The following is a 24,174-nucleotide window of genomic DNA, read 5'->3' as shown; positions in this document are numbered from 1 at the left end:
CTCAACCTCTCAGGATCATTTGTAAAATATCTTCAAAAAGTATGGATTCAACGTCGTGTTGAAACCTTGAGTGATCAAAAGTTTCGAGGCCTAAATCAAAGGCCAGTGAAGGTTGAGAAACTGTGACTTTGTTCAGTTTTTTGTCTTTTTGATTTTGCAAAGCTGTGTATTTTATATTCAACTGATTAAATTCTATTTTTCACCTTTAAATGATTACGTTGTTAACTTCAGACAAGAGGCTTTATCTTCCTTTTTGTTTCTTTTAATTTATTAAATAGAACGGTTATTTTTTGACAAAGTAAATATGTATGTGTATATACACAAGTGTGTGTGTGTGTGTGTGTATGTATTGCAGTTTGAATATAATATCTACCCCTGACTTTTGTAGAAATTCTCAACAAATTGATCTTTTAAATTAGAGCCTGACCGATATGGATTGTTGGAGGCAGATGTCGATATTGGATTTAAACAATGTCAATACGGATATTTGGCAAAAACATGATTATTAAGATGTTGTTCTCAACCCCCTGACAAAGAAATGAAATTAAAGCTATTTAACCCTTTAAACATAAAAAAACACAAATACAACCAAATAAATAGACCTTGAATTAAGAAAATCTACTTTTTCTTTTGTTAAATGTAAACAGAAAGATTTTTCTGGAAAATCGAACTTTCAAATTTTCTTTTATTAAAATATAAGCACTGATAAATGTTGAAATGCTTGTATCGCTGGATCTTCACCGGCCCTCAAATGAATTGCTCCGGCTCTATTTTAAACGTGGTCTCTGCCTGATTCAAAAGGTTAAGTGTCGTGTTTCTGGGCGGACGAGCGGCTGCAGGATGAAACCTGGACAATATGATTTCCTTCCCTCTGAGCTGTGGATCACTGAGCAGCTGACTTGGTCTTTGCATTCAACAGTTGCCTTCTCCAGCAGAACCGTCTATAAGGACGTGAGACGAGTCGACTTTCTACAGGTTCTTTTTTACTGGATGTCGTCGGTGTGTGCATGATGTTGAGCGAAAGATTAAAAAAAAAATCTGGTCGTTATTGAGAAGTTTGACATTTTGAGAATTACGCTTATTAACATAGAGAGAGCCAACGCTGCGTTCATGAACCGTATGACGTTCATGTGTTAAATATTTGTACTAGATTCAAACTGAGTTCAGCTTTTATTAAAAGAGATGAATGGATTGTGTTGGTGTGAATATCAGATTATACTTTACCCTACGTGTGTGTTCCTCTGACAAGTGGAGCTTTATATGGACATTGTTAGAATAACAAGTAGAAAGCAGATTTTTTTTTATTAGCACTTAGCTTAGCACAAACTCTGGAAAAGGGGAAACCACCACCAGTAGAGCTAAAGCTAAAAAATTAACATTTGTTTTCCTAATCATAAAATAAAACATATTAAAGAGACTGTGAGGAAATGACTTTCTGTGCTGCCAATAAAAAACATTTTTATTTCACTTTAAATTTGTTATTTTAGTAACCGTTCACTTTAATTTACTACATTTATTTGCCTGCTTTTGTTTTTAGAGTTTTTCAAACAAAAGATGAAAAACTGTTAAAATTCTTTCTGTGTTGTCTGTTAAACTGCTGAACAGATTCACAAGTATAGAACTGACCAGATTTGAATTGAAGATTATTTGGAAATTATTTTAATATTTTTTTTTTTTTAAGTAAAGAATCTTTCAGCTTCTCAAGTTTGTTCTCGTTCAATTATTTCACAATTTTAAGATTTGTAATGATGATCATATTTGATAATTTAAAAGTTCTACAGTCAATTAATGAATAAATATCATCAACTTGTTTTACCTCTGATACTTTCACTACATTTTCCTGCTTAACCTTGAGTATGCAGTACTTGTAATGGATTACTTTAACAGTGCGGTACTTCCTGGTGTGTCTGCTGGTTGCCTGGCAAACGCTTAGCCTAAAGAACACGTCAAAACCAAAATTGTTATTTTTTTACTCTTGGTTTGTTTGTGGGAATAAAATAAAGGACATATAAATATTAGTTAGTGTAGCTCAGAGGTGCAGGTTGGTGGATTTAGTTAATTTGGAAAGAGTTTCTGCTAAGCTAAGCTAACTGGCTACTTCCTGTCAATATCCTCAGTGCTCTCCACCCAGAAAGTTAAAAAAGTGCATTTCCTCAAAATGTCTTTAGAAACTTAGTGTTTGGTCCATTTAAAGGAAACAAAGAGGAGTAGAGTCAAATATTACGAGAATAAAAGTCAATATTATGAAGTAAAAACCCTCATGATGTTTTGTGTGATCTTAGGTCACATGTCAGTTTAGTGTGTGTGTGTGTGGGGGGGGGGGGGGGGATGTGTGGTGTGGATTTCATTGTTTACATCTTTGTTCAAAACAGTTTCCTTCTTTCTTCAGATTTCTCTGTAAATATTATGATTTTTTATTCTTTATTACTTTGTTTATTTATATTTTCTTATTTCATTCATATATTGGAAGTTCTATTTTATTATTTCATACATATTTTTTATTATCATTAGTTGGGATTTTTCTCATTATATTCACATTAATCTTTGGTTTGGTCCTTGTTTGCTTCATCTATTGATTTTATCTTTATTCTTGTAATATTACGACTTGTGATAATATGCCTTTCTTCTCCATTTCAAATTTGTTCTCATAATATTAAGAATTGATTCTTGAAATCTTTGCCCAAACACTCCGTCGTAAAAACTAAATATATATCAAAATTAACTATAATTGTAATGAGCCGTTTCAAAGTTGCAGGTAATGGAATTTGTGACATTAGTGTCAGGAGGACACGTACAGTAGTTAGCAATATGGGCAGATAACCTAATAAATATATCAGATATAATGAACATATACAATTATTCTAAACCGCCCTGATGCTGTATTTATTCTCAAACCTAGATTTTGTGTGTAAAATGGTCTTGCATATAGCCTATATATTTTTGAATATATATATTTCATAAATGACTTGATGTGATGATGGATCCGTTTAGCAATAACAACCTGAATCAGCCCGGTCGTGTAGTGACTCGGGTTCTTTCCTGTAAATCTCTTCAGCAGCTTATTTGTTCCTTTGACTCTGTTCTACATCTTCTGCACGTTCTTCAACCTTCAGTGAATATTTGTATATTTAAACCTGATGATTTTTTAATCCTATGCAACTGTTTGTGCAACCGCCGAATCTCACACTTCCTCATATGCTATGGATAATTTCATTTGTTCACAATCCACACAAAGCTCCTCTGTTTCAGCAAAAATTTTCAATCAAACAATAAAAGTGTAAAAAAACAAGATGTTTCCTACGTTCCTACACTTGGTTGAAAACTGCGATTAATGCTCAGTTTGGTTTTATGCTCATTATTTTAATATCATTTGATTTGTTTTTATCTTTTTACGACTTTTCCTGAACAAACAACTTTTGTCCTCTTTGCTTCCCTCAGTTTTCTCTTAAACTCTTTCTGCTTTCTAATATTTTCAGTCATTTAAGAAAATAATTGATAAGTCAATTATTGATGAACAGCTTCAGCCCCAAAACCAGTTTTCCCACCAAATCACTCACACAAAGGAAAAATGCACACAGCCCAGAGTTCAGTAAAAATATGATTTCATTCATAATATGTACAAAATACAAATACAATTTATGTACTAAAATGTACACACTCAAAACTCATTAAGCCTTGCCAGTGTTTGAATTCAGCGAAAACCAAATTCACACCGATAATCATCCATTTTGGAGAAAGAAAAGAAATAAGTACTCGCTCACAGAAATGTAAACATACACAGTGATCAGTATTTACAGAAGAAGAGAAGGAGCTCTGGAGAGGACGAGGAGGAGACGCAGGAGCCACCACCTCTGTCCTCGTCTCAGAACAACCTCAGTTCGGAGCTCAAACATACCAGTGATTCAAGAAGACAAAATAGCTTATTGGACACAAAGGAAATGGGCGGAAAAAGCTCGTCAATAGATAAATATACAGTCAAATGTTTAGTTCTGTACCAGTGACCAAGAAAAATACATTTTTTTTAATCGAATATAATGAACCAGTTTGGTTCGGTTTGTTCTCTGAGTGTCTTTGGGTCGTGGGGAAATTAGAAACCACTTCTTTTAGTGAGCAAAGACTCAATTTAACTTCCAGAGAAGCAACAGTAGATTATTTCAGACATCATCATATAACGGTCTGAACGGAAATGAAGAAAGCGATCGGCTCAGAGCGAACTGTTCAGCCGATTGAAGTTTATACAAGTATATAGTAACGTCTCCCTTACAAAAATAATACACAACTCTTGATCGCAAAAACCCTTCTTTTAAAAATAGCAGGAATTTTCTATTTAATTTGACTTACAAGTTATTTATTTTAAGACTTCTACAGTAAAGCGCGCGGAAAATTACTTCTGTTCAGATAAAAATATTCATAAGAATAGAAATAAATTATTAGCAGTACAGGTCTGATTCAGGTTACGTGTGTCTGTGTGTGTGTGTGTGTGTGTGTGTGTGTGTGTGTGTGTGTGTGTGTGTGTGTGTGTGTGTGTGTGTGCTGCTGAAGTCTCTTGTGAAGGTGAAAGAAGTTCTCAGGTGAAGCAGGCTCTGGATCAGTTTCCTCCTGACAGTTCCAGTTAGGAGGAAGAAGCCAGCTGTGCTCGACAGAACGGACTAACAGGCTGCGTCCAGAGACACGAGCAGCGCAGATGGCGGCAGAGAAGGAAAATCTCCTGCAGCTGTGAGATGTGTGTGTGTGTGTGTGTGTGTGTGTGTGTGTGTGTGTGTGTGTGTGTGTGTGTGTGACACTAAGCAACTGTCCGTCATTTATTTATTTTCTTTTTTTCCTCAGATGAGCTTGAACGACTCTCTCTTGCTGATGAGGACTTCCAGCAGCCGCAGTTTGGCTTTGACGTGCTTGTATTCGTTGTACTCCACTGCCAACGGGGAGCGGTCCTCCTTCTGCACATTTCTATGGGAACAAGTCGTGGGCAGACGACAACAAACATTGAGAAACGGGTTCTGCTGTGGAAAAGCCAGCATTCTTTAAGTTACCGAATCTGAACAAACTCTTCTTCTCTCTCTCTCACCTTCCGTTCTGTCTGAAGAACTGGTCCTCGAACTCTTTCAGGTTTTTGCGGATCCTCTTCTTCTCCTCTCTGGTCTCCTGGAGCTGCTCCACCAGCTCCGGCCTGTGAGACAGAGAGAGAGGACATATTTAAATATCTCAAATTAAAATGGTTAAAGGTCATGAAACAGTGGTGGAAGAAATACTTGCATCTTTTAAGTACCAATATTGCCAGAGAACAAGTACTGCAGTACTAGTACTTTAGGCAAGAATTTACTTTTAATGTCAAAAATAAGAATTATTATTTGAGCAGAAACTTCCTTTTAAATGTGTTATTGTTCAAGTCATTATTAGATTATGAATAAAGATGCATCAGAGTCTCAATATTGAATAGCATGTTGAATTTGTCGTGAGATGATTAATGGAAGAGAAAAGAAGAATCTAATATTAACAGGCTTTTCTATTTTTGGGTGAAATATCAGATAAACTGAGTGTTCAACAGTTACCTTAATTTAATAATAAATACGTTTACATGCCTTTTTGTAGATGGTCCCAAACCAAAACATTAGTAAATTACTGATTAAATCCCAATAATCCATCAAATTTCATCAGCTTAAAATGTGTTTTATGTGTTAAATATTAATCTAAAAATGAAATATTATCTTCAACCATCAAATAAATGCTGTTTTGCAACTATATTTGCTGCTGAAATTGAAGAAGTATAAATATTAAGTGGCATTAAATGGAAATATGTGAATAAAACACGTGTAAATTTCTGTCATTGTGCCTCCTCTCTGTCTTCAGTGACTCACATGGTGGCGGAGTGGAGGTTGGACAGCCTCATGTCCGTTGTGTTCTGAGACGGCGAGAGCTCGTCCACTGGTGAGATGAAGCCGTCCGCCTCCTCCTCCATGTGGTCGAGGAAGCCGAGCGTGCTGACGTCCGGCCGCACGGTCACGGCGAACTGAGTCCTGGAGTCGCCGTCGTCCTCGGAGCCGTCCTCCTCCTCCTGCAGGGACAGACGCACGCAGGTTAGACGTGGTGCTGGGGACGCGAGCGGTCGGCCGCACCTCTCCCGGGCTCAAACGCTCCCAGTGCATGATGGGCGTGCTTTGTTAGTCATCAATCATCGGGGAACAGCATCAAAATGCACTTCAATGGTCCTCGTCTGTGATTCTTTGCTCATTAGTATTTAAAGGGACATGGATTTGATGAGCGGGTGGAAAACACACAGTTCAATGAGGAAATGACCAGCTTCAAATAATCTGTTAGACAATGAGCCAAGATCTGGTTTCACTGCAGTTTGATCACAGTTAACGAACCTGAAGGATCGATGGGATTCTCTAAAACTTGGGTCTTATTTTTGTAGATATTGATATTGTTTAATATTCTAAACCTTCGATATGATAAAGAAGTGGATCTTCTTCCAATTCTTATTTTTACAGATTAGCTGTGTGGAAGTATTATTTGATTAAATCGTGATTTATAGATTTTCACAATAGTTAAATTCCCAAATACTATTTCTACATGTCCGGCAGCTGAAGAATGTATTTTTGGTTACAGATCAATATAATCCAGAGGCACAGAAAACTGTCAAGTCATGATTTGTCTAAAACTGATATTGGCTGCTTGTCCTTTTCAAAATAAACACTTGATTGATACACCTCTGTATATTCGACACTGTCTTTCCACACAAATGTTAAAAATATGACCCAAGCGGATTTTCTAGCGTTTTCTATTTCTATGTTTTCATCGTGATTCAAACATCATGTCAGTCCAGCTACTGATTCCACATTTCTACAGATGCCTCTCTACTGTGGCAGGAAACAGGCAACCGGCCAATCAACAGGCAGCAATCAGGTTCATTAGAGGGGTTTCAACGGGGAGGTGGAGTTGGAGGGTAGTAGGGGAGGAGGGGAGGAGGGGGGGTGTGGCGAGGAAGGGGGTGCTGACGACTGATTATTGAAGCAACGGCAGCCCTTCACCTTGATGTCATCGAAGAAGAGCGCGGTTTCGCCCTCGATAATGGGCTGAAGCAGCGGCCCTCTGCGCTTGCTGGAGGGGGAGCCCTGTGGTGAGCGTCAAGAAGGAGGAGTTAACCACGCTGAGACGCCCACAACCAGAAAACGCCTCACTCCACCGACCTCTGCGGCTAAACCGCTGTTTTCCTCATTTACTTTCTATTCTTCAGCTTTTTTTCCCACAGAGGATTTTAAAGACAAGGTTGGTGACCAACGTAGATGCTGACGTTACAACTTCTAATGCAGCTTAAAACCAAAGCTCAAATTTTATAAAATAGTAAAAACATAGGCAGGAAAAAAGATTGATGATTGTGCCTTTGACTGACTGCACCTGACTTGATAATAAAAACACTGCACCATAACCTTTTCAGAATAATCTATGACCTCGGTCCCAATTTGCACGATGAGGATTAGAGGCAGTGCTTTATATAATACTGTTGGTCCATAACGCAGATCATAGCTTACGTAATAAAAATGGTTATTAAATCGTTACGTATGAACAACCCTGAAAAGAAAGCTACACTCCTCTCTCACAGGCACAATTATTTCTTGTAACTTGAAATAAATATTGTAAGTCTCATGAATAATCCTGAATGTAGGCTGAGCCATTTTTTCTTTTTTTGACCCTATCCTGCACGGCTCTGTTCACTTCCTGTGAACTCGCTCTGCCACCTATGAGCTCCTTTACCAACGGATGATCCACTGAAAAACGAAAAGCTGGACTTTAGAGCTTGGAGCGATGGATAACACGTCTGTGGCACGGCTTCCTTTGAAAGCCAATGGGAGCTGGGATTACGTGTCTGCCAGCGTGAGGGCCGCTTGTCGAAGAGCGGCAGGACAAACGGGCAGCTGTGGAGGAGGGGGGGGGGGGAGGAGGAAGGGAGGTGAAGATGGGATACTTACAATGACAGGGATGGTGGAGGCTCTGCACAGGATCTGCTTGACCAGGCGATATCTGTCGTAGAGCGGCTTCATGATTTGCCTCTCACTTTTGGTGACCTGAGGCAGAAACAAACACAACTTGTTAGCTAACTAGCTGCGGCGCTAACATGAGACAAAATGACAGCTAACCCACATCGGCCAACCACAACGCTGCAAATATTCTTCAGAGCGTGAAGGTCATCAAACACAAACCACCTGGGCTCGGGGCGTGAGGGGGGGCCGAGGTGACAGAAAGGTCAGCTGCACTTCCTGATATACAACAATGCTCGTCGGGATTTGACAACACAATTATTACAATTGGCTCGGGTCTGACATCAAACAAAGAGCGTGTCACTCTGGTTCAGTTCTGGGTCACGATCGTGCGTTTTCTCTCTCTCTCGCTCTGTTTTGGCCTCCACTGCCAGGAGGAGATCAGGATTATGGAGCGTGCTGTGTGTTTGTGAGTGGAGGTGGAGGTGGAGGGGGAGGTGGAGGGGGAGGTGGAGGTGGAGGTGGACTTACTGGTCGTCCGTGTATGCTCTCGTATTGGAGGAGCGCTTTCTGCAGGGCGACTTTCTCTGCTCCGATCTGCTCCCGGGTCATATCCTGTTGGCAGCGGGCAGGAGGTGAGTCAGCACATTTTTAGAAATGACCTGAGTTCATTCTCAGTCGCTTTGTACTTGTACATTCATTCCCTATCATCTCATATTGTATATATGACATCTGTGTTTTAAATGTCCTTATTTATTACTTTTACTGATGTTTCTATTTTCACTTTCCCCTTTGTTGCAGTTAAATGGCAAATTTGTATCTTACTCCTGACTCCTGCCGTCTAAAACTGAAACTAGTACTCACTGGTCCTCGCCCACACACATTAACATTTCAGTGCCACATAAATCCAACCCCTTCTGCCCTAGAGACATGCTTTTCATTCATGCGTGCGAGTGTGTGACGTGGACTTGGTTTTACCTTGATGTCCTCGGGGCGGTTCACCTCCTCCCTCTTCTCCTGCAGCTTCTTTAGAATCGTCTCCAGCGTGCTCTCCACCGGCGGCTTCGGCACCTTCTCCTGCTGCGGCTTCTTCTCCAGCTGAGAGCCGAAGCTTTTGGGCAAAGTGTTGCTGCGTTGACGGGTCATCGGCGGCAGGTCCTCCTCAGACTTCATCAACTTGCTCTCTGTTGGGAAACAAACTACATGAGCTTTGTTCATTTTTCTCGTGAAAGATAAGAGCTTTGAGTATTTTTGTGTCTTACCTTTGAGCTCTCTGCGAACTTTAGCCAGTTCAGTTTGCCACCTCAGCACTTCTGGGTTTGCAGCTTTGTCACTGTGGGAGGGCTGGATGTGGAAAAAACAACAACATTGAAACACATGAAAAAAGATTCATCTTTCAAAATAAAACAGCAATGAACATAACTGAGTTAAATCCGAGCTGTGTGTGGGCTAATCAGCCCCTTCAGAAGGAGACCGGTCTTGTAAACAAACAAGCGCAGAGCTCTACTCTCTATTTTCAATTCATTCCAATGAGTCATCACTCTCTACCCAGGCAGTGGATAACCTTGTTTATGGTCTGGAAATAATTTGAGTCACATTGCGTCTCAGTGAGCATCACTTTGTTGTTTCTTCTCGTGATGACAAACCGCTCGTTTTTTGATTACTCACCCTGTACTTTCGCTCCTCTTCAAACTTCTCCTCAAATCTGTGGATCTTCTTCTTCAGGATGTGAACCCTCTTGGTGAGCTGAGCCGATGTCATCTCCTCTTTCTCGTCGTCACAGGAGCCGAGCGATGAACTCCGTCTGCGACTGAAGAGATAAATAACGTTAATGTCACTGACCCTTTCCTATTTGCCTCCCCGACATACAAAACCCAGACTCGCGTCCTACCTGACAAACGAGTGTGCGTTTGGCGGTGATGGAGGCACTTCAGTGTCGTCCAGATACTGCTGGCAGTGTCCGTAGGTGTAGAAGCGAGGGGACAGCATGGGGTCGCTGTTTTCCTCCAGCAGCTGGCGGATCAGTCGCCCCCCCGCGTGAGGGGACGGTCGAGCTTCCTCACGGTCCATGCTCTCCCTCTGCATTGATGAGTACGCTGGGACAGGTTCTGAAAAACACAAACATACATGCAATTGAAGAACATTGATGGATTCATTTAAAATGGGCACATCTGACAACCTTTTCCATATTACTCATCATAATTTTTTTCCGTCTATATTCTCTGCAAATGAACAAATCAACTGAGTAGCTTGAAATAAGTTAATTTACAAAACTGGGTTATTTTGGGAGCAAATCCAAAACAGACCCTTCACTTTCCTGTTTTACTCTATTGTTGGTGGTTTTTGAAAAAGTTTAGAGTAAGATTAAGATTAGAGTAAGAGTACCAAAAGCTGGGCAACAGAATTTCAGCCACATCTAACATTATGCTCGATTCTCATCGTGGATCCTCTCCGACTGTGTGAAAGTCACCGGGCTCTTTCTCTAAAACCTAAAAACTTCTTCTTGGGCTCGACAGTCTCTGATGAACTGAAGCTTTGGGTTGGACCCCCCCCTCGCTGTTCAGCCCTGGTTACAGTCTCCACTCTGGCAATAATTATGTCTCATGAATGTAGTCCTGCAGATCCCCCTGACAGTCCACGGGCTATTAATAAAGTCTTGCTCTCTGTGGGATAATGTCAGGGCGCGACCCGCGTTGAGAGGCACAGTAATGAGTTTGTGATTTAGTTTCCACTCAGCGGGGTGACAAGGTAAACCCATGAAGATGTGTCTGTTCACGCACGTGTGCATGAGAGCGTTCGCTGTTATAATAAGAAGGGAAATCTCCAAAGAAACTGCCAAGTCATGAAACTCAGCAGGAGAAATAAGGTGGATCTCATGGAAAACGAGAGAGATGTAGTATCAGGTGTTGGTGGACTCCTGAGTAGAAAAGGATGGAGGAAGTGAAAACACGCTCTGAAGGAAACCAACCATCAGTGTAAACAGTTACGGTATTAGATAATATGCACACCCAGTCTAAAACAGCAAGTGCATGTTTGTCTTAGCTGTGGTGTGATGGAGCGACTTAGATCAAATTCTAGCTTCGGAGTCCCGGGGGTCCTCCTGCACCTCAAGGTACGTGCAGTTTATCAAGTAGTCGCTGCCCGGCGTGTTAGAGCTCGCTCACAGCGGCAAGTGAAACTTCTTTCTGCTTTATTATCTGAGCTCAGAGTTCAGTCCAGTGTAGTCGGACAGTCCGGCTCCATGGCATCTGAAATTAATCCTTTAAATCAACTGCCCGCTGATGGTTCGGGATTAACTGGACTAATGAAACAGAAAACATGCCAGTTTGTCTTCTCACTAAAGGTTGTTTTGTGTGTGTGTGTGTGTGTGTGTGTGTGTGTGTAACCCTCAGCCACAGTGTTCCAGATCATTCAAGCATGATGCCATGCAGAGGAAAAGGTCATTCACAAAAGCTTTTTTTGCTTTCCTGCTCTTATGTTATTTGCAAAGTAGCGATGTAACACAACACTTACCATCACAGCAACTTGGGTTGAAAATGCTTTTAAAATCAAGGAAAGGGATGTTAAAGAATGAAGACTCTGGAGGAACAGAACAAAAAGCAAAAGAAAAGGAAAGAAGATGAAGGAATGAAGGAATGAACAATACAATGAAGTAAAACAAAGGACCAGCATGCATCAAAACAACATGCATGTCCCTGACTAACTCACAACACATGAGATGTGTCTCTTCCCGTTCAAATGTCCATTAATGTGTTTCCAACATCGCTGTCAGAGCAATATCAGGTCACCATGACAGACATTGGCGCAGAGTGTACTGGGACAAAGGTCTCACACCACTGCCTGATGCCCACTTATACAGTCTAACACATTGTGTACAGTGGGCAGACATCCCTTAACTGTAAACCAGAAAACCCACTTCCTTACAGATGAATCAACTTCAGAGTACAACTTTGCACGATGCATGATCACAGCTGCAGTTCGTGCTATGGCGAGTCTGTTTGTCCTCATGAGGAGATGCTGATTGTCTGAGCAGCTCTGGGATGCAGGCTCCCTGTGGCGTCCTCGCTGGGTGTAATGGTATATATGCAGAACAGAATGTACAGGAAGGCCTGAAAATAACAAGAAGCCAAATGTCTTCATATCAGCGGGTGACTGAGCTGTAGGTTTCCTGAACAAACAGGTCACCTCCTCCTTGTCCTCCCTCAGAGCAAATGATCTTTTAATAACAAGAGCACACACACAGAGACACAATCTAGTGTCGGAGCGACAACACCACAACCCACCTTTATGCACCCTAAAGGAGTTTTGTAATCCAGATGCAACCTTTCAGTACACGACAACCTCTCATATGCAGCAAAGCAACGAAAACAACAACTTTCTCACAAACTCTGCATGTGTTTACGTATCATATCTGGCCACTAGACAGCTCCACAAAGCATTAATTTGCTTGTAAAAGCTCCAAACATGAGGCTGTGGAAGTTGAGAGATTTATTGCATGGAACTATTTTGCTCTGTGGGCCACATCAAACAGGAAAGAGCGGCGGGGGTGGGAGAGAGGACAGACGCTTGCTGTAACATGTCTTTAAACTGTCTTTGGCTGTAGCCGTGAACCTGTTGGTTATCATTCCAGCGCAGTTCTGCAAAATGCTTGGTGAAAGTCAAGTATTTTGTAAACCTACACCTTCCTCCTCGGTGTCGCAACGTCCCAACAAAACAATCAGAGTCTCGATTTTGCACGGTTTCCTTTCTGCACAAATGCCAACACTGCATAAACAAACATTAATAACAAAGTCAAAAAGAGGTCAAACAGCAAAACAGAGCAAGGTATGAATAATGCAATGCTCGTGGCTATTTCTGCAAATTCTGCATTAGTAATGACACTTGATGAAGCTGCATCAATAAATGAAATGGGCATACTTCATTAGTTACATTTAAACTTGATCTTGTGCAAAGTTGCTATCGAGTGCACGAGCACGGACATCACCTTCAGTATTCCTGGAGAGACGGAGAAAACACGAGCTGCTCAGAAAATGCAACCCCACTTTTTCAAAAGGACACAAGACTGAACATTTCAACAAGTTTCTACAGCTACACTGATATCACCACTCCACCTCCCCTTTAATGATTGATTTTGACTGGGAATTACAGCAGCAGCCGAGTCTGTAAACAGCTCTGACACACACATTGCCAAGTAGGTGATAAATCCTGGTAAAAACCCACTGTTTACTCCTTAAATAAAACCACAGGCGGAGCCATAAACGTCGATGTCTATAGGACACAAGGTTCCCATGTGGTCGCCAACAAAACAAACTGTGTGCAGCGCTGCCTTATCTCGCCCACAGAGCAAACAAACTCATCGCCACGGAGTGTTTCCCCTCCAGATATAGGTGGCTAGACAACTTAAGATGATCTTTTACAATTAAATCCTGCAGAAGACGCAGAAGGAGCTGCATCCGGAGGAGGAGGAGGAAGAGGAGGAGGAGGAGGAGGAGGAGGAGGAGGCAGCAGAATGTGTGCAGCTGCTTCCTAGAAACCCATGTGCAGAGCTGGAGGGAGGAGTGTGTGGGTTGTGTTTGTATAAAAAAGGTGTGTATTCCAGGTATTTTTAAGACCTATTTTTAAATGAGGCAGTGCATGGTAGAAAAACAAAACCACAGTGAGACAGCCCTTACCTCCCCAGTTGTCGTCCTCGGTCAGTGCTGTCAGGTCCAGCCGGGGGACATCCTCGCGGCTCGTCCTCTCGCAGTCCGAGTCCCGCACCTCTCCGCTGCTGACCCTCCCCGTGTCACAAGAGACAGGCGACTCCTGGATCTTCATCCTTAACGTCTGCACAACCATGAGAGAAAAGAGAAGAGCTCTCAACAACGACGACCAGCCTGTGAACACACTCTTTAAGTTGAGCCCCACACTCCCTCACACTGGCCCTGCCCTAGCAGAGGGGGCTGGTCCCCACTCGCCATTGGCTGCCACGGCTGGCCAAAACATCCGCCCATCTGTCTTTGGCTGTTTGTGAGAGAGCAGGAGGATATTGGTTCTGCCTCCTCTCTCTTGCCCACTGGAGTCCCTCAGCCCACCCCCTCCTCCCTCCCTCCCTCTCTTTATTTCTCCTCTCCCTACAGTAGCCCGCCTGGCTTTCTCCTCGCCCTTGCCTGACATGCATATATTCCCCAGCCGAGCGCCGCTCTCGACTTGTTTGTTCCACAGCGGAGAGAGCAGAGGGGAGGGGTGGAGGGGGGTTAAGAAAGGAGGGAGGGTGAGCGAGGACAAAAAAAAAAATAGCAGACAGATTGTGAGCCAGCACACGTAGGCTGACTGAGTGATTTGTTTCTCCCCTTATCTGTCTCTCCCTCTCTCTGCAGACTTTGGGCTTAGAGCAGAAACACTACATGCAAACCTCCACGTCCAGCACAACATCACTTCTTCAATGTTTACCAATCATCCACCACTTTCTTCCAACCTCAAACTTCCCCTCAAACTCATTTTTTTTTTATCCATGATCAGGGCTGCGCTGGTGAATTATGGTTTAATGTAAATAATTTGGGGGAAACAACATACTCCACGTTTCCTGTATTTACGACATGTCCACGCATCACTAAGCGCTAAGCCCATAGGGTCCTGTTTCCTCTGTCTGGGCGTGGGACCAAGCTATTTTTAGGGAAAACAGATCAAGACCCACTGTTACGTGAGTTCGTAAATGCCACAGATGACTTACTGGAAGGCGTGCAGTCGAATCTGCTGTTTTTGTTCATGACGCTAAGTTGTTGTTGTTGGCAGGTTTACGTAAATGAGTCTCAGGTGTGTGTGTGTGTGTGTGTTTGTGTGGATTCTTGTAGGGGACAAGGACAAAAACAAGGAGTTATCACGTCTCCTCAGCTGTTCCCCGGGAAATAACTCTGATGTGATGTGATGTGAATAACAGAGGATACAAAGTGGGATTAGTGGCCAGAGAGAGATTGTGCGAACAGTGGCCAACTAATAACAGAAATTTCCCCTAAGTAGCACTTACCATCACTGAACCCCCCCATCAGCCCCTCCACGAACAAGTACATACCGCACCAGCTCACTCGGTCAACAATCAAGAGCCCCTTACCACAGATCTACACACACGCACAAATACATAATCCTTTAAACAAGTCCACAAGACCCCCCCCCCCCGAGATAACAGGAGAGAATCATGAACACGATTCTAAACAAAACGTGATTCTTGTTTTCTTTCCTGAATCACGCAGCCCTAATGTGAAGGTTGGATCATGTTTTCTAGATATGAACATTAGACTCTGTATTCACACAATTCAATGGGATGATTTACTTAATGAGTTGCCATGATGTGTATCTTTAATATTTCTCCACTACAAGTTTCTTTTCAACTCCATCATTGCTCATATGACATTTAATCATCATTAATGGAGGCGCTGTTATATTCATGTGTCAGTATTATTCACGATCACAGGACACTGATGAAGCTAAATGGAATTCAGCCATTGTTAATTTAATCATTCACACAACTACATCTTAAGGTACTAAAGAGGGATTTTTAAGAAGTAGTTAAGGTGAAGTATAAACGTTCACACTTAGCTTAAGTACTAATAGTTGTGATAGATAGCGTGACTAGTTGTTGGTTTCATGACAATTAGCACCTCATTCAGAGTTAATCAAGAGTAATTCATTTAAATGAAGTGTGCAGATTCCCAGATTAAGACTTCATCTTTCATCACACAATTATAAAAAATGGATCCTCTGGGCTTTGACAAGAATCAGTCTACAGGGTGAATGTTGTGCAATGTAATGAGTCTCAGAGGAAAGAGATGTTGAGAGAAGAGCAACATCTAATCACGTAATAGACTGTTAATATGTGGAAATGTTTCTTCATCAGGCTGCACTTGTGAATCAATTAGAACCTGTTGTTATGTCTTCCTCACTTGGAGGTCACGATGAGTTCATCACACACCTTTTAGCAGATCGATCAAACTGCTCATCACTGGCAGCATCACGTCAACTCATTAAGTTTGTTAAAGCACAATGTGACTTGAGTTCAAGATGCTCTGAGGAGAAGCACGGTGGATTAACAGGAGGACAGATGTTAAGCTCACCGTGCTCCTGCTGGGTTCAAATATAATTCAAACACCTAGGTACACGCACCCGCTGACTGACACACACACACACACACACACACACACACACACGCACGCACGCACGCACGCACGCACGCACGCACGCACGCAACCCACTGTTCCCTGGTACATCATCCATTGTATTCACTCACTGACTTGAGCCACGATTACATCATCATGAGATGTCCAGCTGTTGCTCTGCGTGTGTGTGTGTGGAGGCATTAGACAATGATTAAGCTGTGTTTTGGCCGCTAACACACAGTGTACAAACAAATGGTGGAATTAAAGGGGCATTTTGCTGAGATGGCACACAGACAAGCACATCAACTTGAACACACACACAGACATAAGCTCCCTGTCCTATAACTTGGTGTATTATTGCTCTCCACACTGTTTTCATGTGGAAGGGCTCTCAACATCTCTTTCAAACACATGCACATATAAAGTGCATGTGAAAACTCAATGATACAAGAACACCATCACCACTAACACCAACAAGCCGTATCAATGCATTTCCAGTTTCCACAAACAACGACAATGTTGTTTTTTCTCAGATGGTCAGTGTCACAACAAAAAGAGAAATGAAAGTGCTACAACCAATTCCACTATAACTGCCTTGCAGGGTTGCAGTCATCTTAAATATATTGTGACACAAACTACACCAACACACTAAGACCTAAGCATCAAAGCTGTCTGTTTACAAATCAAGAAAATGTAGTGACATTTTTTGAAGCACAGGTCAAAAAAAGTTTCAGAAAAGAGTTATTTCGTCTGACCAAAACCCAAATACTTGTATATGCAACATGCACAAACACAAAAGCAAGAGAAGCAGCCAAACATTTAAATGAGAAGAAAATATAAATTTTTAAATACATGAACATTAACAGTGCATACAGGTCAAAGATCACTGAAATACCATGAATACATACACCAGACAAGCAGCAGGTACATAGACCAGCTAACACTGAATAAATCAATATTCTAAAAGTCTGCTGCAGTGGGTGAGGTCACGATACCGACAGGATCAGTTTATTAATTAATCCAACTAACTGCTGCTCAGGAAGAGGAAGACAGAGAGGGCCTGATGGTAACAATCATGTCTGCGTGGTGCTCATGTTGCACCCTGGGCAGTAATGACCATTGAGAAGCTGCTGCACCCAGAACGGCGCCATGGCGGCTCCAGATGGCCGCTCAGTGGCACAGTGTTGTGGTGGCAGAGCTGCCGCCTGAGCTGCTGCTTAAATCCATCTGGACTTTTTTCGGAGGTGGTTGGCTGACATGGCATCAACCATACAAATGGAAAGACTCAGGTTCACAAGGACTAATTCAATTGGAAAATTTTGGGCCATTTGGGGCCACTTCCTTGCCTACCTGGACGAAACCAGGACAGATGACAAGTAACTGGTAGCCTTACTGTATATTTGTCTATGCACTCATCTCTGTGTATGTGTGCTTACAAAAGTCACAGCTGTTTTTCTTTTTCAATTTCATTTTACATGTCTGAGCCGGGGTGTTATTATTGTTGTTGTTTTTGTTATGTCTGTTTTTTCTTTAAATGGAAAATGTAAATAAAAAAAATATTAAAAAAAAAAAAAAAAAAATCCATCTGGACTTTAACAAATGCCTCGTCATAGATTCACCACGTCAGTTCTGTTCTGCGAGATTCTGTTCAGTGGAGCAGATTCTGTTCAGTGGAGCAGATTCTGTTCAGCTGTCCAGATACAGAGTGGGGACGAGCAGATGGAGAAGGTGACTTGTTTACTAGCGTCTACATCCATAGTAACTCTTATTCCAAATGAATAATAAATCCTTTCAACAATGTCTTGAAAAGCTGATTTAAAAACAAATGTATGTGACAGTGGGAAGAGGAGTCTCTGTTCTGTTTATGTAGTAGAGTCACTAAACCCTGACACACAATCATACAGACCAAAACTCTTCTAGTTTCCTACCCTGTCATGTAGCGCCACTGCATGCTGTGCTATCACAACCTGCTGGTACAGCTGTCAGTGGCAATTTGGGTTTCATTATCTTGCAAACTTGATCTTACCTGTTGAGGAGAAGGAAGACCATCTTTTCTTGAAATCCCATACCTGAAAAAAACAGTTCAGTAGTACCAGTTCAGTAAATAGTCTTTAACTGATAACACACCAGCTTCTATCAAACCAAACTCATGTTAGAGTTTTATCTTCCAGAAGCTTCAGGAATCCATGCGCAGCTTATTTGTGTACTTATATAAACAACATATCTCTGCTGCCTGTCTTTATCAGATAGTGTCTCAGTATGACATACAGATCTCATCAGGCAACAACACAAACAGAGTAGCCAGTGTAATACAACATTTTAGTCAACAGTTGCTAAAGTTTGTGTGTTACTCAGAAATCAAGTTAAGAAAGTTACCCAGTCTGAGATGTATCCATGTGCTTTGGTCCAGGTCTCTCATCAACGCACTCCTTTACCTGGAAAAAGACAAATACTGAGGTGTTTGTAGACAGATATCACACATTAGTAGGGATGCACGATATGTTTTTTTCCAGGTGATACCCATAACTGCCTTTGAAGTCACACTATTTGCCACAAGTGTGTGGGGGCAGTTGTTGGACTGGATTTCTTTGGCTTTGAAAAAAATATTGTGTTATTGTCTGAAGTGTGGCACAGGCAAACCTTTTAAATAATCACTTAGACACAAATAAAAGAATTAACATGGCATGGACCCATAAAATGCTTAATAAATCTTATAAAGTTTAACTAAAAGAATAAATCAGATGTGAAGGGATGACACCATAACTGTAGGCAGCATCTCAACCATCCATGCCCCATTTTCCCATGCTAAAAATGTAACTCTTTTTGTGCTCTAATTGCAATGGAAGTAGCGTTAAATGACCGTTAACATAAGTAAGACCTAACTTAACATATTTAAGACTTACTAAGGCCTAAACTTCAGATCTTAAAGGGAAACCCTGAAACAATATCACACATGAATGGGGTCTGATGGCTGAAGTTTGTCAAAAAGGTCACACAGAATCCACCACCTTGTTTATAATGTTCATATGGAAACTCACTGCTTTGTTTACAAAGAAAAGCACCACGACAAAAACAGGCTTTCAGAGCCCCTGATGACCTTCGATGGCTCTTGACATAACAAGCTCCCATTTACAGAGACGGCTGTTCACACCGACAGACACTCACTCCCGTCAAAGCACTGCTGTCAGCCACTCAGCACAATGGTCAACCAGCCAGTCTGCTATGCAGTGCCAGCTATCGCATACCCTGTATACCCCCCTATGTGTGTCAAGGCATCGTGTTTCATCTGGACTGTTATACAACAGGGTTGGTAAAGGGAGCACAAAAACAAAAAAACACCGGCGAGCTTTGAGATCTCCTTCTGTAAGTGTGAGAGTGAACTGAGGAAGTCTATTTCCATCGGTGGGGTGGTGGAGAGCAGCTCGCCATGCAGCTGATCTTCACATTAACACACATCAGATTCCAGCTTGCTAACACGCAGCTATAGTGGAAGAGGAGAGTGTGGAGATGGATCCTGTTACTACAGCTCCAGGCTTCACACCATTTCCTCGTCGCGACTTTCACAGTTCTCTCACACTCCTTGTAAATAACTCTCTCTGTACCACAGCACTGTTAGCTATGACTCATTTAAACCGTGGATTTTATTATCCGACTGTGCTTGTACACTAGGGGAAAGTGATGCAGAACCTAGTATTATATCATGACGCTTTTATGGTTAATCTCAAACAGTCTCAAACTTTCTGATCAAAAAGTAAACAGACAAATACAGAAGTACAAATCTGAGTATCTGATACCCTCTCAAATTGCTCTAGCTTTTCACTTATATGGTGCTATGAACAAAGTTCTGTTGGAATCTTCATATCACGATGTGGATAAACGTTACTTGGACATATGGCAATTTTCTAAATATTTTATTGACACAAAAACCCTGGAATTATCAAAAATGTGAAAACCTTGCAGCCAAAGATAATTAAGAGGTACCTTAAAAGAAATGGACCTAAAAATGTCCACCTGTTGTCTATCAGGTAGTATACATTTGTATAAATACATATATCCTCATGCGGCCCAACCCTGGCAGGATCTGTTTTCAGAAATAAAACTACTAGGAATTCAGAAAAGAAGTAAAATAAACGATTTAAGTAATACTCTACATGAAAGAAATATTTTACTGTATCTTTGACAAGATATAAATGCTGATCGCTTAACAAAACCAGCACTTTGGAAGATGTGGTCTCGAGTACCATCACCACAAGGAGCTGGGAGGTTGCTCTCTTGTGGATCTTAATAACTGGATAAAAGCTGCAGCTAGTTGCTCACTCATCGAAAGCCCTTACATCTGCACTGCTCCTGGAAAAAGTGGTTAACAATCAGTGTGGCAGGCTGCATATCACATCCCCCTGTACAATGAGACGAGCAGGGAGCCATTAGGCTGCTGCACGGCTTCCCGTCATCTTCCAACTTGTCTCCATTTAGTGATTCTTGTTAACTGCAACACACTGTTATTTGCACGGAGCCAGAGACGATGACGGCAGGGGTTTGAGCTGAATCCTTTGACAATCTAAATCTATAATCAATTTCAGAATTGGCTACAAATACGGTGAGAGACGTTACAGACTAAAGAACGGAGGAAGAAAGCAGTAACAATAAAAGGAGATGAGGAGCGAAGGTGTTATGACTCACTGTGTGTGCATCCCGATTGTCTTTGAGCAGCAGCAGCGTGGGACTGTGTTTTGACTTCCTGGGTTTGGGGGTCCGCTCAGTGCGAGCGGTCGGGCCTCCCTGCGAGTCCACACTGCTGCTGCCGCTGCCTGCGTCCTCCCCCACGCTGCCCGAGCTGCTACTACAGCTCGACGGGATGTTCTCCTTGTTGGTGTCTGCCGTAATGGACACAGCTCTGTGGTCAGTCAGGACAGAAAAGGGTAAGGAGATGAAACGCCTGCCTTCAACCTTCCTCTTTCTTTACTGGCTGGACATCGGGTGAAATGCTTCAGGGAACTAAATGCCAAGGTCATTGCAGCACCTCATTTACTTATCCCCCTTTTCCAATGACTCATGTGCTGTTTAGCTTTTGTGCTAATTCTATTTACTGTCCATGCTCTTGTTGACATTTTCTGCCATCTTTGGACTGATGTCCTCCTCTAATCCACGAGTCAGCGATCTCTCATACTGCACCAGGTCTCTCCATCAACAAGGATTAGCTTCTTACTGCAATGATTCCAGTTGTTGTGAGTGTACTATCTCCCAGTGGACGAGCTTCCCATGCAGGATGAAGCCTTAGAAATGTTTACTCTTACCGACACGCCACCTGGAAGTTGAACCATTGCACTGAGGTCAGAAGTTATTAATGAATCTTATGTCATTTTGCTCAACCCTAAAAATCGAATTTGATATAATAAGCAAATAAATTGTGGAAATAAAAATAATATTTCAAGTAGCTATCTTTTTGCTTGGCTCTGATGTTCTACCTCAAATAAATTAATACATAAATACTGTACATCCCCTGATAACCTTTATGATACAATTTCTTATGCTGAGTTGTCTGCAGAGAAATCTGCCTCTTTAATCTCTTTCTTTTCTTCTTCTTTGTAACAAGCACTTTGAACTGCTGTTTATCACACAGGAAGCAGTAATGCCACTTGGACTCCACCAAAATAAAACATCAAATTACAGCTACACACATTAATAAAAGTCTGACAGTAAACATCATCACACGTTTAAAAGAATAAGATTGCAGTCTAGGCCTTTTACACACATTTGTAATCCTTGCCAAAACCTTGATGCATATATTACCCACAATGCATCTACTGACAGTTTGGCCAAAGAATCGAACATAGAATGTGAACATGGTTTCTGGCAGTATACTTTTAAGACAGGTACTATCAACTGCTAACTTCGTTTCGATGCCATCATCCTACCCGTTCCTCTCTCGTTGTCTGAGTCCTTCCTCCTGCTGCTCTCTCTGGTGTCGCCGTCTCTGTCGCGCAGTTGGCGTCACCTTTGGAGATGTTAATTCACACTCCTTTGAACTTTGATCCCGTTCAGGGTCCACGTCAAAGAGGTGCTGCTCTACCGCTGATCGTATGGTCCTGTCCAGAAAACTATAAATCAAAACATAACAATAACCATAAAATGACAGTATCACATGAGTTACAATTTCAGACTTTTCACGAAATAGAAAATGACTTATAACAAGAGCGCTGGTTTTTAAATGATGGTAGGAGAGTCCACTTACTTCACCACATCTGGTCTGCAGTGGACAGGGGAGAGGTGGTTACTGAAAGAAAAACACGAGGGGGAAGGTGAGTGAATGCTACAGAAACAGGTGGTCACAACAGGTCACTGAGCAACGCTGACAATCCCCCAGGCTCTGATTCTGGCCCTAGGTGATCGAGGCATCTAGTGTGTGTGAGTGTGTGTTAACTTCAGCTGTGTTTAGAGCATGAGAACGTCCTCTGAGAGCAAAGGGACCAGCTTCCATGACAACCAGTAAACCCTGCTGTAGTACAGTAATTGTTTACTTTCTCAAGTTTACTTTGTTTCAGAGGCTATTACTTCATTGTACTTACTATAAAGCTCAAAGCTGTTCTGTTGGGTTTATGTAGGTACTCTATCAACTGCATCCTCCAAGGAAATTCATTGAAGCAGTACTTGTTGAATGTAGAGCTAAAATATTTAGTCAATGAATCATTAACACTTACAAAAATGTATTATTTTAGACATTAATCAATCAAAAATCATAATTTGTTTCCAATTTCTTAAATGTGACATTTAGCCGCTGACAATAAGTCACATAATTTCAATGTTTTCATGTGATGGAGACGTAGCAATTTTGACAAGTGATTAATAATTTCAATTTTCTGTGATGTCATCATACATACAACATGCATCTGATATATGTGACCAGAAAATAAATATATATATATATTTCATTCGAAATGTTGACGCTCATTTTCAACAATCTACTAATTACTGCTTTTATTGAAAAAGAAAATGATTCAACAAGCAAGACCAAAAAAAAATACTGTTTACATATTAAATAATAATAAAGGATTAGGTTATAAAATAAAAAGTTTTTTACTCTTCAAAAAAAGTCACTACAGCTTCACCACCTGGAGCACAGCCACGTCAACATGTGAAAGGGTCACCGGAAAAATCTTCCCAAACAGTGGTGTTGACAGTAATAGCAGAGCCGCAGAGGTCTGATAAAGAGACAAGTAATGATGTAATGATGGTACACTGTGAAGGTGACTGTGGTGAACCAGTGTAAAATGACTATATATAAATGAATATATATATATATATATATATATATAGTGTGAAAACTTAAAGATTCTTCACCCTCTGTTCAATTCCATATCCTCAGGGCGATGGACAGTAAAGAGTCGGACAGATGATAACTCAAAGGTGGAGAGCTTAGACTACACTAATAGATCATCTCTGCAAACAGCAGGAATAATTTTAGCCCACTACCCAAAATTAGACCTGGCTTTGAGAGTAGGAGGTTAAAGCAACAGCAAACAGTTTAACAGCTCACTAATGCTGACTTAACCTTCGACCTTGATGCTTGCAAATGTCACAGGCAGGTATTTGTTTAGTGAAGTGGACACATTGAGGTGTGAAATATGACTGAAGTCTATGGATCGTTGATAACTTTGTAGGAATGTTCCCAAAGCTGCAGACACTCTTGATATTAAGGTAATGAGAGTCAATGATTCAGTAAACACGTTAGTAAGTGGTCGGCTCTCTGCCAAGCAAATTAAACTTACTCTTGTCTGAGTTGCATGTTTAGCACTGATAGAACATTTTGACTGACAGTGGTTCTTAACTGGAGCAACTGTTTTATAGTGTCTACTGTACTTGTGATGCCTCATCCCAAACTATGGCTTGTTGTGTTGAGCTGAAAAGTGATTTTTAGCATTCAGTCTCATATAGAAGAAGACAGAAATGACAGACAAAAAAAAAAAAGGTTATTAATGAGAGGAAAAACATTAAGATATGCCTTTAATTATCTTGTAAGGACAGGGTGTTTTCGTTTCTTAAACATTGTCAGTTTTTCATTTTGCTTG

At 41.4% G+C, this 24,174-nt stretch overlaps 1 protein-coding gene across 1 annotated transcript in view; it reads right to left on the bottom strand.

Moving 5' to 3' along the window:
• Positions 1-3,585: 3,585 nt before the first annotated feature.
• Positions 3,586-24,174, bottom strand: part of fam13a (family with sequence similarity 13 member A) — a 49,891-nt gene continuing 29,302 nt past the window's right edge. Inside the window, exons 10-26 of the mRNA XM_053419603.1 lie at positions 22,341-22,382; positions 22,024-22,206; positions 20,789-21,002; positions 18,485-18,543; positions 18,135-18,177; positions 13,649-13,802; positions 11,490-11,555; positions 9,868-10,084; positions 9,645-9,786; positions 9,239-9,320; positions 8,955-9,160; positions 8,508-8,591; positions 7,968-8,063; positions 7,029-7,112; positions 5,856-6,052; positions 5,066-5,167; positions 3,586-4,947 (exon numbers count right to left, since the gene is read on the bottom strand). Coding sequence (XP_053275578.1) covers positions 4,824-4,947; positions 5,066-5,167; positions 5,856-6,052; positions 7,029-7,112; positions 7,968-8,063; positions 8,508-8,591; positions 8,955-9,160; positions 9,239-9,320; positions 9,645-9,786; positions 9,868-10,084; positions 11,490-11,555; positions 13,649-13,802; positions 18,135-18,177; positions 18,485-18,543; positions 20,789-21,002; positions 22,024-22,206; positions 22,341-22,382 — 2,095 coding nt within the window. The 3' untranslated portion in view covers positions 3,586-4,823. The remainder of the gene's footprint in view (positions 4,948-5,065; positions 5,168-5,855; positions 6,053-7,028; positions 7,113-7,967; positions 8,064-8,507; positions 8,592-8,954; positions 9,161-9,238; positions 9,321-9,644; positions 9,787-9,867; positions 10,085-11,489; positions 11,556-13,648; positions 13,803-18,134; positions 18,178-18,484; positions 18,544-20,788; positions 21,003-22,023; positions 22,207-22,340; positions 22,383-24,174) is intronic.

This window comes from Pleuronectes platessa, chromosome 3 (assembly GCF_947347685.1).
Source record: "Pleuronectes platessa chromosome 3, fPlePla1.1, whole genome shotgun sequence".
NCBI lineage: Eukaryota > Metazoa > Chordata > Actinopteri > Pleuronectiformes > Pleuronectidae > Pleuronectes > Pleuronectes platessa.
The sequence above is the reverse complement of the archived record's forward strand: the minus strand, read 5'-3'. Positions and strand labels throughout refer to the sequence as shown.